The sequence below is a fragment of the Pezoporus wallicus genome, unplaced genomic scaffold, assembly GCF_028554395.1.
Source record: "Pezoporus wallicus isolate ANWC-B61680 ecotype Strahan unplaced genomic scaffold, APGP_CSIRO_Pwel_v1 contig_8872, whole genome shotgun sequence".
Lineage (NCBI taxonomy): Eukaryota > Metazoa > Chordata > Aves > Psittaciformes > Psittacidae > Pezoporus > Pezoporus wallicus.
Genome location: NW_026641987.1, coordinates 21,036 through 39,981, shown reverse-complemented (window position 1 = coordinate 39,981; position 18,946 = coordinate 21,036). Strand labels below are relative to the sequence as shown.

The 18,946-nt window shown below is 42.2% G+C and overlaps 1 protein-coding gene across 3 annotated transcripts in view; it reads right to left on the bottom strand.

Moving 5' to 3' along the window:
- Positions 1-14,637, bottom strand: part of MYO7B (myosin VIIB) — a 48,204-nt gene extending 33,567 nt beyond the window's left edge. Inside the window, exons 1-14 of one of the 3 annotated variants that reach the window (XM_057426410.1) lie at positions 14,252-14,637; positions 12,061-12,103; positions 10,640-10,753; positions 9,809-9,961; positions 8,371-8,555; positions 7,390-7,511; positions 6,590-6,732; positions 6,389-6,502; positions 4,637-4,790; positions 2,912-2,988; positions 2,480-2,599; positions 2,114-2,256; positions 648-858; positions 187-322 (exon numbers count right to left, since the gene is read on the bottom strand). In XM_057426410.1, the coding sequence (XP_057282393.1) occupies positions 187-322; positions 648-858; positions 2,114-2,256; positions 2,480-2,599; positions 2,912-2,988; positions 4,637-4,790; positions 6,389-6,502; positions 6,590-6,732; positions 7,390-7,511; positions 8,371-8,555; positions 9,809-9,961; positions 10,640-10,753; positions 12,061-12,078 (1,690 nt within the window). In that variant the 5' untranslated portion in view covers positions 12,079-12,103; positions 14,252-14,637. The remainder of the gene's footprint in view (positions 1-186; positions 323-647; positions 859-2,113; positions 2,257-2,479; positions 2,600-2,911; positions 2,989-4,636; positions 4,791-6,388; positions 6,503-6,589; positions 6,733-7,389; positions 7,512-8,370; positions 8,556-9,808; positions 9,962-10,639; positions 10,754-12,060; positions 12,104-14,251) is intronic. The other 2 variants (XM_057426411.1, XM_057426412.1) reach the window with 2 other exon arrangements.
- Between the last annotated feature and the right edge of the window lie 4,309 nt (positions 14,638-18,946).

The window sequence follows — 18,946 nt, the reverse complement described above, 5'->3', positions numbered from 1 at the left end:
CACCCTGCTGGCTCTAGTGCCACTCTCTCTAGCTAAAATTCACTTCATTTACAGTAACTTGCAGGTTAGTTTAGTGCAATCCTCATGACCTCCTGATCTGACTTCAGATCAACACTACCCTGGAGTGAACTACATCCAGTTTATGCCCTTCTCTTCACCCTCTGTACCCAGCAGAGATAGGCTCACCTTTTGATTCATAGAATACAACCCCAGCAAAGTGGTTGATGCCAAACTTGGTGTCATGAACACTCTTAGGTGGGATGTAGACTTTACTTTTGCCATGGAGGGAATTGATTTTTACGAGCATGGTGGCATCTGTGCCCTAGAAACAAATACAGGCAAAAAAGGACAATTAAGCAGATTCCCTCCCAACACTGGTCTATGCTCAGCAAACAAATAGCAGTAGGGATCCTCTCTTCCCTGTCTGGAACAGCTATAAGAGTTTCTACAGTGAGGTATGAGGAAGAGCACATTCCAGCAGAGAGCGAAGCATTTGCATAGTGAGCTAATTTAAAAGAAACTTCTGTGGGGAGAAGACATTGCCTCTCGTATCCAAAAGCCATTTTGCACTTTTCTGTGTGCAAAGTGAAGTGTTACCTGTGAGCTGTGTCCAAAGCCAGATGTTACAAGTGAAAACAGAAATTTACCTTTGGGAACTTGCTCTCTTCATCAATGAGGGAGATGATATTCATAGGCTTGAGTGCGATGACTTCCAAAGCCTGGCGGTTATCAGTGAAGTCAATGTTACTCCAGGTAATGTTCTCTGCATGGTATTCCTCTTGTTCCAGCTTGAAGACATGGTGCACGAAGAACTGCTGAAGGTGCTCATTGGCAATGTTAATGCAGAGCTGCTCAAAGCTTTTGGGGGACAAGATGGGAACCCACAGTCATCCTTGGCCAGTGCTGCACTGATTTATGGTATTTATTAAATGCATATCCAGATATACTAGTGCTATATTGCACAGTATTAATGATCACCATCAAGGCATGTTGCCAATCTTAGCAATATAAGGAATGCATCTTCTGCTGTGATAAACAGAAATAAGACAACTGATGATTGAGTATTGCTGAATAAGCAAGGGAAGATCTTGTATGTGTTTCAAGAAATTCCAGAGATAAAAGGGAACATATAAGTGTGAAAATAGCTTAACAATGTGTGGCATGTTTTCACTTGCACTGGCACTACCACTTCTTTTGTTAATTACTCCTTTATGTTGCCTCTGAGTTTCATTACCTGGTAACTGCTGTGGCACACTCTGTATGCTTGTGCAGTGCTCACCACAGTGGGGCCACATGTGGATTGCAGCCATTGGGAATAGCATAATACAATAGGAGAGAAGACAAAAGATAGAAGATGAGCTGAACAAGTCCTTGACAATGTTCCACAAGCCAGTGAGGAATATTATCTTGTTGAAAGCAAGCAAGATGCATCAGTTGAAACTGATTGAGAAAGAATGCAGAATATCTGCTGATGGTTTGTGGAGTCCTGATGATGTGGTAACATGACTGAGAACTGCTGCTGCCGTAGAGAAGAACAAACAGAACTGATGCTTTGGGACTGAATTCACCAGCAGGACAGGTAGCAATGGGACAATGGGTGCACTGACCCAGTGTTTTGCTGACATGTCCTTAAAAGTAGAGAAATGAAGCAGCCCCCAAAAAGGGACAGGAGAACATTAAGCAAGATGGAAACATCAGCTGAAATGGAAAACACAACACGGCCTACTTTGTACCACATGCTAAATGCATCCCAAGAGACATTGTAAAAATGCTATGGAACAAGAAAGCATAGAGACATGGGGACATACTACATCCTCATATACTGGCTGCCTGCTTATAGCCTTTTCCTGTGAAAATATTCCTGAGGTTTTGGAACAGGCATGTGCAATGACTACATCAAAATGGTTGTGGGAGGAGGTGGAAATGTGACCAAGACTGAAGAAAAATGGAGCCAGTGCATGATCATCATTGTGAAAATTCAGTGACAGAAATTTCACTGCTTTTCTGAGAATCAGGATGATAATCCAAGAGCATGTGTCTGGCTTTTTCATTCTTTCCATTCACATAGGCTGCTTCTCAGCTTTCTGGTGGAAATGAAGCTATAACCTCTTACCTGTTGTTACTGAAGTTTTCAAACCCAAAAATGTCCAGCAGCCCAATGGAGTGACGACTGTCTTTAGCCTTCTGCGAAGTTGGGTTGAAAATGGCTGAGTTGATCTTGTTCACTATCCACAGGAAAATACGTCCATATATACCCTGAGAGAAAAATTAAGGAGGAATTAGAGCCCATCATTCCAGTCTTTAGACATAACTTACTGCTTGATATTGTGCTGCTACAATGCCATCAAACTATGCTGGAAACCTATGAGGGACCAGAGCCTTCTGGGTGAATGTTTGCCACATAAGACTCCTCAAGGAGTAAGACACAGCTCTGATAGCATCCCTGGGCTTTAAACAGGGAAGATTTAAGAACCAGTACCTTCACAAAGGCATCCCTCCCATCTGCAGCTTGAACAATGTTTAGAGGCCTGGACACACTTTCTCCTCGAACAATGATGGAGAGGTTTGTGAGGCTGTTCTGGAGTTCACTGGAGTCCACCTGGAAGAACAGTCATAGCAACCTGGTCATTCCAGGTGGATAAAGGAGATCCAGTAAAGTCTGTCTCAGGAGGAAGAAGGCCATGACAAACTGCCTGTCCAGCAGCATTCACCGGTAGCCTGCTGTCCCAGTTAAAGATCTCCTAGCTCAAAGAGACATCTGCAACAAACATCACTTGAGTGTCAGCAGGAAGAAGGGGACATGCCCATTGTATGTGCATCCATATATATTCCACAGAGTTTTGCTGTGTTACTATGCTCAGGGAACAAGGGTGAAGGAGAGAACTAGTAGGAGAAGATGAGAGTCTATTACCTCAAGCAGTTTGGTTGCAATTGAAAAGTGTGGTGAGTCCATCACATCAGAGCAGTCCAGGTTGTCGTACACGGCCGCTACAATGAGGAAACAATCAATCTCAGGGTGAATAATTTCTGCTATGGTGAGGGGCTGTGCTGTCATTGCAGCTGAATTGCTGCAACCCTGTAGCTCTGCAAATGTGGCAAGGCAGTAAGTTCTCTTTTGAAACTCACAGGTTTGATGCTTTTTCTAAGGAAGGTCCTGATTTCACACAGGTATCCTGGGATGTATAGGGCCCTCACAATTCCAGAACATCAGGCAGGCCAAAAAAAGCAGCAAAACTGAGAGGTTATTCATTTTAAATAGCAGATTTTGGGATCTGGGGAAGTGGCATCTGACTTCTGAAAATATTTTTTTTCCATGTATCTAGCTGGTGGGAAATTTAGACAATGAAGAGGGATAAGGGAAATCCTTTCTTTTAGCAACCAGCATTACTCCAAAGAACCCAGCTGGCATCCCTGTATTGGGCCTTCTGTGTCACAGGGTAAGAAGACATCCTTTTCTTTAATATGACAGCTTCTGGCATCCTGCTGGTGGGTGTCTCACATTGTGCCTGTGCCACATGAGAAATGCACTTATGCAGATGAGTGTTCACCATACTTAGCCAGAATGACTGCTATCATCTCCATGGTAAACATCTCTCAGCTGCTCCTGTGTCCTCTGGCTTGTGCAGCACAACAATCAGCAAATGTAACATGGCACTATGTTATCTGTTGTTTCAGTCTGTGTGATAAGAGCCTATTTATAACCATGGAAACCTGATAGCATGACAAAATAAGATGATGTCTTTCAAAACACTAGGCAGTGGAGTCACAAATCAGAACTTCCTTGTGCTTATCTGCCTGCCCTTCCAACCCTGTTCACCTGTTCACACAGGGAAAAGCAGCACATGTGTCCTGGGTTCAGCTCTAACAGTTATCTTTCTTCTTCCTAGTAGCTGGTGCAGTGCTGTGTTGGGGCTTTAGCCTGAGAACAGTGCTGGTAACACACCAATGTTTTTAGCTGTTGCTAGGTAATGCTTACTTTGATCTAGTACTTCAGTCTCATGCTTTGCCAGTGAGGAGGACTCAAGAAGCTGGGAGGAAGCACAGACAGGACACCTGATCCAAGCTAGCCAAAGGGATATTCCATACTACAGCACATCATGCTTGGTATAGAAACCGGGGGAGTCACCTTGAAGGCCCAGATCGCTGCTCGGGTCGGGCTGGGTATCAGTGGGTGGTGAGCAATTGTATTGTGCATCACTTGTGTTTATTGTCAGTTTTTTTCCCCTTCCCTTTTTAGTTTTATATTCTTTCCTCTTGTTACTTCCCTTTTCATTATTATTAGTAATAGTTGTAGTAGTTTTATATTGTACTTTAATTATAGGACTGCTCTTATCTCAGCTCATGGGGTTGGTTTCAATTCTCCTCTCCATCCTGGCCAGAGCAGGGGTGAGCGAGCGAGCAGCTGCATGGTTCTAAATTACTGGCTGGGTTTAAACCACGATAACATGTAACCTAATCTGTACCTAGTCTGTACAGATGAAAAAAGGCAGCACTGTTAGGCCTTTACGATAGAGTCCAATGAAGGACCAAGCACAGACAGTGGTGAGTTCCATGGCCGAGGGGTTGGAACTAGATGATCTTAAGGTCCTTCCCAACCCTAATTATTCTGTGATTCTATTCTATTCTATGAGTTTACCTTCGAACTCTACATTTCCTAGGTGCAGGATTGCAGCCAACAGCTTGCTGATGTCCCAGTGCTCAGAATCTGAGAATGTGAGGATCTTCATAGCTGAGCGGATGTGAGCATAATCCTTTGCATCATTCCGGCCATCACAGAATGTGCAGTTGCCCTGCAAGACACCACACCTGCAGGTAAGGAAAATCCTCTTGGCATCCATGCAAGGAAGAAAGGATCTGCATGCTGACAAACCCTTGTACACAATGTGGGTGCCCTGTAAGCCACTTTCCACAGGATGCAAGATAAAAACCTATGTAGATATTCTGTATGTTTTTCCCATGTCTGTTTCTTCCCTCAGCTCTACTCTCAAGAAGAACCCATTAGCAGAGGGCTAAATAATGCTTTTCTCCAGGGCTAGAGTGAATACTAAGGAAACCAGAAGGAAAAGGTGAGGGGAAGGCTGCTCTGGAGTAAAGGGCAGGAAACTTTAATAAGGTTATGTACACTTACAAGGCCATGTTTCTTCTGTTTCCTTCTCTGCCTTGTCATTGGACAATTAAGAACCCTAATTCCAAATCAAAGCAAGTAGGACTGGATCAGTACTAGAAGGCAAATCTCAAAATAAGGATGTTAGGTTCTAGTGGAAGACAGAGGGAAGCATCTGAAGCATCAGCAATAGAACCTTCAACAAAGCTTGCAAAGTGGGTCCTAGGATGCTGCTCCTAACAGAGACTATTTTCAGCCCTGAGGGAGATGGGGAAAATGCCTTTTTTATCCCTGCTATTTCTGACAATATATTGTGATGATTACAGAAGTGAAGTATTCCTAGACATTTCAGTTTACAGCATGCAAACATGCCAGCTTGTGCCAGCAGCTGACCTGAACAAAAGCAGGTATGTTCTCCCTTAATCTAATCCTCCTGTCTCTGTATAATACTGATCAGGAAACTTCAGATCTTTTAATGGAATCGCTAAAGTGTGAATTGCAGTCATCAGCTCTTGCTGCAAGATCGCTGCTATTTTAAAAATGTATTTGTATAAAATCTCCAATGGTTTTGCTCTACAGAAACAGCTTTATAGTCCTGTTTTATTTCCTCTCAAACTAGATGCCTACCTTGCATTAACTTCAGCAGAGGTAGGACTTAGCCCCATTTTTTTTCATGGCTGTAGAACAGGTCAAAACAAAACAGCTGACATATGTAATATGAGGTATCTGTACAGGCTAAAGAACAGGATTTGCACCATGGCTTTCATGCTCTAAACCAATTAGCTGTTTTAAAAACTCTCACCTATGAACATCCCACTGCTGCCACTATGGCAACATAAACCCAGACAGGAACATTAGCATCAGCTAATGAATGCAAGCTTCCTCCATTATGTGTATAAGATTTACCAGATATAAGGACTAGGATTCTTGGCACTGATTCTGCTTACTCATTTTCCCTTAAGGTACACATACCTATTAGTATTCTTCCTGGCATAAGATCCCTTGCATTCATCTTGCCTGTGAAAGCGGAGAATATTTCACACCTGCTTTAAGATGTCCTTTATGTTTCCTAAGTCTGACTTTGATAGTAGCCTTTGAACTGCCACAAGCTGCCTCCCACTGGTGGACATTAAATAAGATCTCTGAAAACAGAGGCTCACACTGTTAGCATTACTGCTTCTGGTACGTAAAGGAAAGGACTGTTCATGTTTGGTAACTGCCCATTTGCAGCTCTGGGAGAAGAAAATGGCTGAGAGATAATAAGAAGAATGCAGAGACTATTACCATAGTGAGATAAGTGTACTCTGAAGCAGTGCCCAGATTTAGCATCTTTTTCTGCTCTGTATTCATCCCCATTAGCATGCAGTAGAAGATGTGGTAATTTCTCTCCTCTGGAGCCTAAGAGAAAGAAATAGGCCAACGGTCAGCCTTGTTAGTGTAAGCTTGGAATGAGCAGGCAGAATGTACATCTGCCCTAACCCTTACCTGCCGACAAACCCTGGACTTCTCCAGAAGGAACTGTTCTATCCGGGCTCCTTCTATCACACCATTTTGATTGAAGTGAATATCGATGTATTTCCCAAAGCGGCTTGAATTGTCATTTCGAATTGTCTTGGCATTTCCAAAAGCTGATGGGCAGGGGACAGAGATGGTATCTGGATTACTGCAGTTAATGCACATCAAGTCTATTTTTTATGCCCTACTTTTTTCTGCTAGCATTTTACACATTTGTGTTTGAAATGACAGTGCTGACAAGCACTGCAGAGTATTTGGTCTCAGGCTGCCTCCTAAAGAGAGAAGCAGGCATACTGTGCATCCAGATAACAGTGTTCTAAAAGACATATTCAAATGCTCCAAATGCAGCCAGCCAATCTGGCCAGCCAAGAGAGCGGGGCAGGTCTGAAGACCTCCAGAAGGACGTCCTGGGAACTTATTTGATCCTGCTACAGAGAGAGACGTCTGTCAGGGGCTTCTCCTATAGATATATCCATTCTTGGCCAGTCACTTTGCCACCGGTATCTAGTGTAAATGTTAAACCAGGGGTCTTTACCTTGGGCTCTGCATTCCCAGGGACTCTTGCGCTCCCAGCAGTTCCAGGTTACCTTGTGGGAGCTGCTGTGGACTTCATGAGGACATGACAGAAAAGTATAGAGAACTTCTGCCATGCATCACCAGTGTTTCAGGATTTTAGCATCTGTTTAAAGATCTGTTTCTGACTTTTTTTATCCTGATACAAAATCCTGAGATAAAGGTGGTAAATCAGGCATGTTTGCTAAAGAACCTACCTTCCAGAATGGGGTTGGCCTCTAGGACTTGCTGCTCTATCCAGGAATGCTGGCCACTGATCGCTGCCAAAAACTGCAGTATTAGCTTTGTGCTTTCAGTCTTCCCAGCTCCAGATTCTCCACTGCAGTAAGAAACAAAATCATTGAAGGTTTCCTTTCTTCTTCTTTTTTTTTTTTTTTTTTTTTTTGGCTAGGGTGGCAAAATGGCAGACCAAATTGCAAGTAAAATAAAGCTCACTTAGATTTACTCTGTTAAAGGCAGATCAGTATCTTTCATGGAAGGCTGGAGAATTCAGCCTTTCATTATCTTATCTGCTAAAATTTAAGTTGTTTCTTAGACTTGGGCTGAGGACTAAATTTTCCCATAATTAAAACCAAGCAAATCCACAGAGGACATTCTCTACCACTGCAAATTAAATGACCACTTGCTTTTCGCCTTTAAGGCATTACCAGATTTTCAGTGCTGGTTTTAGCATATCAACTGAGTTGCCTCAGCTATAATCGGATATTATTACAATGAGATTATCTGTTTCTTCACACTGATGATTAACAGAAAGTGGATACGTGTTTTGTCTTCACAGAATGAAGAAAGTTTCCTTCCATCTTCAGGTTAGCAGAGGTTGTTTCTCTCCAGGAAATCTCTGTTCTCAGAAAATTCATGTAACACAAGCATCATGTCACCAAGGTAAAAGATAGCCTTACATCACACAGGCTTGTATTTTATATTTCCATATGTAGTGACCATGTGCAGAATGTATATCAACATTCAAAGATTCTGGGGGAAAACAACGGATTTCAGAAATCCCTTATGTTCTACCTTCTCCAGCCCTAACTGAAAATGAAGGGGAGAAAATATTTCCTTCCTGCTGTCTCTAATCTTATCTGTGCCCTTCCCTTTAGAAGGTCTCCTATGTCCACAAAGATGCCCCCTGATCATGTCAGACTTGGTTTCTGCTACTCATCCTCTCTAAGTGCAGTCACCTGATGACACAGCACTGGTCTCTCTTATTCCTCTTCATATTGAAGTAACAGTTGTCTGCAATGGCAAAGACATGAGGTGGTAGCTCTCCAATCCTCTTGTTACAGTACAGTCTGATCTGATCGACTGTGTAGAGCGGCAGAAGCTGGTATGGATTCACTGCTACCAAGATGGATCCTGTGTAAGTCTGGAAAACAGTTATGAGTGTTACCTTCAGCAGCAAACCTGCAAATAAGAATACAACCAAAGCCACTTGCAGTATAAGCCTAAACAGAGGCAGAAGGGAAGTCTAGGAGATCCATAGCAGCACTTAGGTGAACCTGAGAACCTGGTTCCTCACTATAAGCTGCCTTTAAATATCCCTGAATATGGAGTTTTTTGCATTAGAAAGAATCCTAGCTATAATCTCCTTGCCAAATCACAGCTTAGTTCACTGTCTCAAGCTAAAGCATGATAAAGTTCAGTTTGACCTGGGATTTTTGTGTGTTACCATAAGCTGTTTTGTAGTGTTTTGTTAAGCTGCTTTTGTGTTCTAGTGCAGAGGTAGCTGAACTTTGCTAATGGGCAAAGTTATGGTTTGCATTATTCATACAGTCATTTAGTTACATTTATGAACAACAGCACCATTGAATAAAGAAGGCTGTTGAAGGCTGTGGAAATGCAAGGCAATAGTATTGCTCAAGAACTTCTACACAAGACAGCTGCAGACTGAGTCTAATGTAACAGGCCTTTACACACATCTTGGTAGTTACAACTGCAGCATCCATAAAATCAGTCCTTATTTGCACTAAACATCACCACATCTGCATTGTAAGAGGCAGCTCCTCTCCCATAGCCTATACAACATCGGAAGCAAAGAATGGAAAAATCTGAATATTATTATCATATTAGAAACTGGGAACTAAGGAACAAAGAAACTAAAAATGCCAAACTGCTCAGTCACAGATAAAACCTGTAATGGACAAGAAGTGAAACCAGGGATGCTAAATTTCCAGATTTATTCTTTATCTATCTGTTTTATTACATCAGAATCAAGTAAACATTGACTTGGACTGGAGGATGTCCAAACCATGTTACTGTGTACTACTGAGATTGATCCTGAGTCACAGCTGAAGTTAATAGCAGCAATAAGGCATAACATGGGCTGGATTTAGCTAACTATCAGCCACTGGTGAAAATGATCACTCTAGGAGAAAGTAAGCAGCACTACTACCTACACATATCTATGATTTCAGAGACTGCTATTAGCTCTCTTCTTCACAGCCAAAGTTCTTGAATGAAATAAGACAAAAACTATGTTGTGTCTCCTTGGCACCCTCTATCTGTAAAGGAAGCAGAGAGCCCCATGTATGAAAGGCTTACAGTTGCTCGGGTCACTTCGCTTAATGTGTAGCAGAGGCTGTTCCTGAAAGTACTCTGCCTGGTGGCTTTGGCACTCACATAGATTTTGTGTTCCTGGTGGCGGATGAGGAGGTTGTGCACTATGCCTGCTTCATGGAGGTCCCCAAGGCGGATCATGTCTTCCACCCCCTGGACAGAGGAGGGATGCATAAGGCGCACCATGTGCATGTTCCGAGCCGTGATCCAGTGTTCCTGAACAAGGCAAGGCACATGCTTTAATGTGTTATGCTGTTGCTCAGAAGCAAACAAAGGAGAACCATAAAGCTTCAGTATAATCCATGGCCAAACAAGCCTAATCTAAAAAACAGTTGCTGCTCTCCAGGACCAGATGGCTGGTACCTTCACTGGATGAAGTGGGTTCTGGACATCACCACATTTAGCACTGCTCAGGGTGCAGCTCTATCAGGTCATTAGAGCCACAACATTGCATGAGGTAGGCAGATGAAACCACAACTGACTTTAGCGGGATCACGATTTCACCTAAAGCTCCTAAGAGTAGTTCTTTCACCTAAGAGCAGGTGTTCTTTCACCTAAATGGAGCCTGTCCATTTTTTTTTCATAACCGCATAGATATAACCTCTAGCTCAGAAAGCTCTAAATCATCATAGTACTGGGACCTGGGGATACTAGGGTATCACCTTATGCTTGCCTTATTTTTATATCCTTTCTTTCAGTATATCCTACCAGACTTTCCCAAAGTCAGATCATTTGGCTAGATGGAAATACAGCCATTTTTCTATACTTTGTACATACAAAGTACTTTGTACATTTAAAGTTTTAGTACACTTATACTAAATTTATACTGAACGTACTGAAATAATTTCTTGTTTTAAATGTTAATCTTTTACAGAAATTTACAGAGTAGCTCACCTTGCCTTCATCATCCTCCAGCAAAATCCGTCCTGAGTCAGAGTCCTTCACAACTGCCCCAATAGGGACATTGAATTCACTGTTTGGTTGAGTGTCCAGCCACACATGATCACCCTGGTGAGAAGAAAAGCAATCATCAATACAGTGATCTACTTGATGCCATATAGCTCACAGGCTCTTGGTCTTGATTTTTTAGTGCTTTGATTCCTTTAGCATTGTTTAACTGAGTAAGTTCTTGCTGCTCCTAGGCAGTACAGTCTAACAGTTACAGTACCAGGACCTTTGAGTTCTACTCCCAGCTCCATAGCTGACCTGGAACATGACTTTGGAGAAGTCATCAAACCAAACCCAGCTGTCTTGCAAGAGGAAATGAGACAACACATTTTACAAGGACAGCAGGTACTCAGCTCCAGTACCTCCCAGAGATTGGCAGGAGGCACAGTGAATGCTGCTGAAGTGTCTTGGCAGCCTCATATTAGCTATGGTGTTCTTTCAGGAGGGATGCTTGGAAACAAAGACATTACCAGGAAAAACAAACATGTACAGACTGGTTACCTGGAAATGAAGAGGGCTCTGTTGCAAGAGTTTTTAGATACAGCTGAAATCCCTTACAAATGTGGGTTCTTCCATGATCTTTCTTTGGAAAAAACCCAACACATTCTTTATTCAGCCCAGCTCCTCTCTTCACATTTGTAGAGGCAACATCCTGCCTCTCTGCAGAGCAAGCTACCAGTAACTGCGCTGCTGTCCCTGAGGAAGGTGTGGGCTACTGCTGCCCTTTCCTAGGAATAAGCAGCATCTTTGTGTTGCTGCACTACTGTCCCTGTCATATGCCTCAACTCCAAGCCCCCAGGAATACCTTCTCTTGCTCCAGGCACTAATACAGCTTCAAACAGAAAGCTTTACTGTAATGGCTAGAATGACAACTGAACAAAGCTGATCTTCAATAGGTATGAAGTGGCTTTCTAGCTGAGTGTCTTCTTGTATACAACTTCAGTTACACACTGTAGCATTTACTGTCAAAGTTTCAAGGGTTTTACTGAAATAATATTTCTTTTTCCTCTCAAAATACTTTCTGGGCTTACATTTAAAACCAAACAACTGTAATGTAAAGCATCTATAAACACTGCACAAGAAGAAGAAATGTTATGCCATAAGGAATAGTACAGACTAACAGCTCTCAGTTGCATTGAATAAAACTCCAAGGTGTGTGCACTTTCAGTGCCACACCTTGTGACAGAGGTCACCAGATCAGCATGAATACAGCCAGGCTAGGCAAGACACCTCTTCAGCTCTAGTCTTGATTGCTATTATTTGATACCTCTTTGATACTGGGTTATTTCATATTTGAGTTGAATTGTGATTTTCTCCTCTGTGGGCCTCAGGCTAATCAGTAAATCACAGCAATGAATAAGACTTACCTTTCTGAAAACCACCATTATGTTTCAGCTCACTGTATGTAACCTGCAGTGCCAAGAAGAACATAACGTTATGCCAGAAAAGGGCTCAGGTTTGGATTAGAACAGACAGCTGGGCTTTCCTTGAGATGTCTCCTTGTAAATAATAATAGCAAAATGCCTTAAAATTATTATGTTTATAGATTTTGTTAAAGCACAAGAGATCAGCGTAAGCTACACCCAATGCAGAAACAATGAAACCATCTACACAAAGCAAAGAACCTGCAGCACTAGCGTGGTGGCCTGCTCTTGAGTTCTGCCATGTAACTCTGGAGATGCTTTCAACCTTGAAGAGGTCACTGTACAAATTTTCATACTGGGTAGTTTCCAATAATAATCATCAATAATTTCAATGATGTCCGTACAACTTCTTCTATCATGTGTCAAGCTTTAAAAATCTTGTTTCAAACATTTGATAGCTGTTTACAATTCTGTGTAATATGGATGGTATACATTTTGAGAGATACCCAGATTTCATTACTTTTTGGATTGAATAATATAAATAATTTGATGATTTCTCTTCATTTTATGGTGGAGTTACAAAAGTTTCTGAGGTTTAGAACTTTGCAACTAAATTATCAGAAGTGTTTGAAGTTGCCACTTTCTTTTTTGGAAACCCATCCTCTTGAAAAATGAAGATTACCATTAAAAATCAAGATGCAGTTCAGGGTTAGTATTGGGGTTTCGCTCTTGTTTTAACAACTTTCAATGTTAAAAGAAAACATCGCAGTGAGAGAATTAGGGCTTGTTTTATCACTTGCTTTCCTATAGATGCCCATGTTTTTACCTATGTTATTTACAAAGGTATGAAATGCTTCCCTAAAGCATGGTTTTATTTAAAATCAACCGGTGCATAGCCAAACTTTTCTTCAGACTGAATAGAAGGAGCAAATATACTCCTGTATGCAAGATCCTGCCACTTGTTTTGTGTTATCCCAGGGTCTTAATCATAAGGAGGGCTATTAGGGTAGCAAAATTGAAAGCAGGAAGTGCTCAACAAGGTACATGATCTTTGTGCCCTTTTTGTGGCTATGAAGAGCTATACAGTAGCACGGATTGAACAGAGTTTCTAAACAAGCCCAGAATGACTTAACACTTTGAAGTTATCATAAGAGAATGCTGAAAATGACAAATGATCAAAATGGTAAAATGCATTGTGATCCCAAACTGAAAAACACATAGAAGCTTCTGGAGATGACAGACTACTGGTGTAGAAGTCCAGGGCTAACATACATTTGAAAGCAGGAACTTCAAATATAATTTTCACATAGGTGACCCAATTGCAAGAAAAAAAGTGAAATGTTACCCTTAATAACCAAAGCTAGCACTTGGAGAAACCACAAGGGCTGTGACTCCAGCACAAAACCTGCTGACTACATTAAGAATTGATTTTCGTTGTGAGACTAAGTCAATATCCAGAGCTCATCTGTAACTAAGACAACTCTCAAGCACATCACCTACCGACATTTACCAATGCAACATAGATGCGTTCTTTCTGCCTGCTTGTTTTGTTGTTTTTTTTTTCTGTTGTTTTCTCTTTTTAACACTGTGTCAAGAAGGAACTTTAGTCTTTGATAAGCAGTTACCCTTACAGTGAAAGCCTCATGTTCTTATTCAGGACTCAGGAACCGGATCTGCATATTAACTTCAACAATGCAATGCCCTGTTACTGTGAGTGATGTAGGGTGGTACAGAAGCATGGTACTTAGCAAAAATAGGCCAAAGATGGCAGTGGTCAGCCACAGTGACTCAAAATTGATAGATAATTTTCCACCTGTGCCAGAAACCAGAATACAGGAACAGAGCAGAAATGTCACCCAGAACAAGGATGGAGTAGTACATGCAGACACGAAGCACAGCTGTACTGTGTGGCATCAAAGGCATAGCTAGCTCCAGATCCAGTCTCTGACAGTAGCCAAGAATGGACATGTATGGAGGAGATCCCACTCAATCCTGGGATACACAGTTTCAACATTTAAAATGCTTATTCTCAGTTAGGCCATAAGTGGCCACCCTCCCCACACCCACACCACACCACCCCCCTCACCTGCTCGAATGGCCACTTTCGGGCAACGCCTGGCTCCCACTGTTGCTTTTCTTTCCAAAGCAATGCAGCCCTGTAAACTAAATTGCACCCCACAGGATGGGAAATTACCTCTCCAGAAGAAATCTTCACTGTCTGCTTTCTGCAGCTTAGTTCTCTCTTTTTCATAAGCACCGGAGTAAGAAGGAAAAGGAAGGTGAAACTGGTAGCGGTGCCATTAAGGGATCCCTCGCCAACTACCAGTTCTCTGACACACAAAGGAGGAAATGACTGAACCATGGTTATTTATTACAGGACTTTGCTCCCAGTTCAGCATATGTCATTTCAAAAGGCAGGCATTCCAGTAAGTATCAAGGCCTATTCTTGCCTGAGTGAACCTTAAACTTCAGTCTCTCCACTGTGCCTGAAGTCTTTCAGACTTCTGGAAAGCACTTCCAGAAGAAAACCCTTTAGCATCTGGTTTACACTGCTCCAACACCACTGACTTCCCTGAGGTTTTCTCGTAGCCACCCTGTTAGATAATAGGAAAATCAGGCCCTCATCTCTCATCTCTCCCCTTGGTTCTGCACAGCTCTTTCTTGGAAGAAAATGCCCATCAGTCTACACCCAGGGTAGTCTGTGTTTCACAGTACGTACAGCTCAAACAAAATGAACTCGCGACACTTAAATTGATACATACACACACATATAAACTTCCTGGATTTGTTGTCATTAATTTATCTCCCAACAAACACTCAGTCCCTCTGTTCCAGCATCTAGGTGCGTGTTAGCACCCTATCTGCCCACTTCTCTCTTTCCAACTTAGGATGGGATGACAAAAAGCTTCTCTCTTTCTGGTTGCTCCACATGGACTCTCAGTAATCCTGTGTCCTCACATATCCTACTAAATTCCAGCACTGGATCTAATGTACGGGAAAGAAACAGAAGTGTAGTATATCTGTAGAGGCAGATACAGGGTTTCTCTGGCAATAGCAAGGACCCAGGAGTCAGGCACTCCTAGCAGTGAGCCCAAACTACAAGGAGTGATTTTTTTCCATCTATCTTAAGTCACAGTATAACCTTCCTCCAGGGTACTGCACACAAGAGGTGCTTTGCCTCACTGTGCACTACCCTTTAGTCAACATGCAAATGAAAATGTGCCACACTTGTGAACACATGCTAGTCTGCTTCGTACCTTAACTCTTGTTTTCTCATTTACTAGGTTCAATGTAGCTGCTGTAGCTGTATGATGGGAAAGGCAACAAAAGGCCTCCATGCAGGAGACAGATTCCTGGGCCTCCTGCTGCGGTTCCATATCCGAATCAGAGATAAGTCATGGCAACTAATAGCTGGGGGTAATGTGCGTTTATTCACATTACATAGATGTGTTTTAATATTAGCCTCCTTACCTGAGGGTTTTGTTAAGTTTTACAGCAGAAATGAAGATACAGATGCAGAAATACAGCATAGGTCCTTCAGGGCTTGGAGACTTTCAGAGGGAGGCAAAAAATCAGCAGGCAGTGAAGAGAGCTTTCTTAATGTTTCTATCTGTGCAAATCATTCTTACTCAAGGATTTTGCCTCAAAGTAATTCTTTAGCAAACTTATTTCTGACACAAGAGTTTTTAGAAGTCTATATGTTGTGTGGGATTAACAAAATTTCAAGTACTAATTTTGTTAGATGAAGGTCAAATATTGGCAAATAAATCAAAGTGCATACTTTTATGTTATCAAGGCAGATATCTAAACCCAGAGCTTTTTGTGTAATGAGACTGCAGGGAAAAAAGGGCTATGCATGTTTCTTCTGCAGGTGAAACAGACATGCTGAAGTTCCAAATGGAGCGTGTTTTGGGGCAAAAAATCTCATTCTGAAAATACAGACATTTTAGCACTTATGACCAAGGTGTGGTGGGGGTTCTATTTCAGAGAGAAGTACAGTATTCCTGTCCTAGTAAAATATGAATTATATGAAATGGAAACGTATGGAACTCAAAGTAGTCTGAAAGAAAAGCACAACTCATTGTATGGCTGAAATAACATATTTGAAGGGAGATGGATTCCCACAGTTAAGTCTAGACATACTCAAGAGACAGAAAACATAAGCTGAAGGAGTAGGGACTTGATATTCCAAGCAGGAGCAGCATAGATGCTTTGTAAAGCACATGTACCTAATGAGACATGAGCAGGTGGCTTGCTAAAGGCTTCTTTAGAAAGTACCTCTCAAGGAACAGGGGTAGCTCAGGTTTGGGAAGTCACTGAGCTGTGTGAACAGGGAACAACAGGAGCTTGAAGGAGGCAGCAAAGCAGTTTACCACTGAAGACAAGGTTTGGTGAGGGACTGTGCAGGGCACAGACACATTTGTAGCTGTAATTAGGGGGTAATTTGTCCTGTGGTCTGTGCTGATGAATAATGCACTGAGAAAGGCAAATAATGAAAATTTGCTAATCCCTGGTGACTTTAATCCTGCTGTTGTTCAGAGCACTGGGTCTGTCTGGATAGACATGTGTTAACAAAACTGCCTCTTCCTGACAGCTTCCTAATCAAGAGATTGATGTCAGGATCAAAGGGTTTAATTTGCACATGACACTACCTCTCACATTTCTTCTCCAGCTAAATAGAAGTGGCCTTGTCAGTTCTGCATCACCAAGTCCCAGATGCCAAGCATGGTTTTATGTTAAACTAGGTGTTTTTCTGTCTAAGGTTTCTGAAGGAAGGTGTCTGATTAGAGAGAACAATTTGCAATTTACACTACTCATTCAGAAGCCTTCCTGTCTCCACTAACCTCCTTCCCCTCCTCTAAGCAGATTTGTAGCTTTAAGTCACTGATGGCTCTTCACTCTGAAAGGCACACTGCAGGGAACAAATCAAACTAAATAAGAGGTACATACCAGTAAAGGATTTCCAAGCGCATCCCTTGGTTGTCTGGCGCATTCTGTCCTTCAGGGAAAGGCTTATTTCATTCCAGCCAGTTCATGATCATGTTGTACAGAGGGGCAGACTGATGGGGCTCTGGGACTGTGTGTCAGTACACACCTTCACACATGCCAAGAGGGCACTGCTTACCCTGCTTGGTAGAAGGCAGGTCATTCTCCCCTACTGCGCAATCCCATTATGGTCTGAGTGTCACTCCATCCTTCCTCTTGGGATGCAGCCAAGAGGGTATTACAAGAGTATATTACAAGTGCCAAGTTCTGGCTCACGAGGGACAAAGACATGTGCACACAAGCATGCACACTAGTGTGCACACACGTCCCCTGCAAAATAATGGTCAGAATCAATGCCCAATTATTCAGCATTGCTGAGGTGAGGTTGCTTAAGACAGAGGTGCACCCCACCCTCTGTGGTGCACGTAAGATGTCACAGGACTAGGCTCAGGGTTAGGAAGTCTATTTTTAGAAAGATGGGAATTCATAAGTTAGGAACCTCTTTGTGCCTCCTTCCTCTCCCAATAGATGCAGCAATTCTCTGTTCTCTCATCAGTGCAGACTCAGTGCAGCTGGAATTGTAGACATTATCTTGCCACCCTTGCAGAACATGACACTCATTTGTATATGACTGATTTCCAAGGAAGGTTACCATCATACTCTGATCCTGCTCAGAACTTTATTTATGTGATAGGTTTCTGCGTTTTCTGGGCACCTTGGTACAACTTCCAGATACCTTGGTACACATTCTTCAATATATTTTTTGTTGTTAGTTCCTAGCTATGCTTCCCCTTGTCCATTGTTTTCTCTTACCCCCACCTGTTATTTCCTACCTCAGTGCTTTGTCTGCAGAGAACTTTATTTGTTGTGTTGTAATGAGTGACACTAAAGTTGTCATACTGCCTTCTATTTAGTCAGCTGTACAAAGCCATTACATTTCTTTATGAAGTCAGGTAAGTGAAAGAATGGGAGCCTCCCATCACACACTGGCACATGTGCCTGCTCCTCCCAGAAAAGATCTAAGTGAAACCATGCAGTGTGAAGAGCTAAAAGCAATAAAAGTCATACAGAAGCAGGAAGAAAGGGAATGATACCATTAAGAGTCCCATCCTGAGGATCACTAAGCAACCTTTGGGGCTACCTGGAAAAGTCCTGTAGAGCTGTAAAGAGAGACATTCTCTATATGTTTTATGTATGCTGCTTTCAGGATGTGTGCGTGTGTTCTGCATTTTTGCTAACATAGGATTGTATCCAAGAATTAGATCCACTGCCACTTCCTCCAAGTGGAACGCTGTAGGAGATGTTGAGTAATGACTCTGTTCAGAGAGTTCAGCTGTATTTAACATGGTACACTGAACTCCCTGCATTATAGCTGTGCTTGCTCCTGGAGTGTGTTAATAATGGCTTAACCTCTCTGCCATCCATTCTGAAGTGCCTCTAGCACAGAAGAAAGAATGACTCACTTTGCCCAGGGTTCTCAACTTATCAAATTTTGATGTCCCTGAACAGAAGTGGAGCATGTAGGGTTCTAAAAAACCACTGCTGTTTACAAATGCCCCAAATGACACTGCCTCAACAGTTTTCTACTTGTCACATGTTAACCTCTACCTCTGAGAAAATGAAGATGTTTTATCTGGCATCGAACAAGAAGAGAGTCAGGAAACCAGCAGCATATGCATTTATTAGGCTTGCCATTTCAAAATAACGCATTGATGACAGAAGTGATTTCTAGTAATCCTCTACTGACACAACGTAGGCGTGCCAAATGATTGAATAATGCAACTGCTCAGCGGATAGAGGTTACTAAAACAGAACAGAATAATTCCTGAGGAAGACACAGGCTGTTCTACCCCTGTGTCTTCTCTGGAAGTCAGCAATTACCCAGGAATTCAGCCCTAACTTT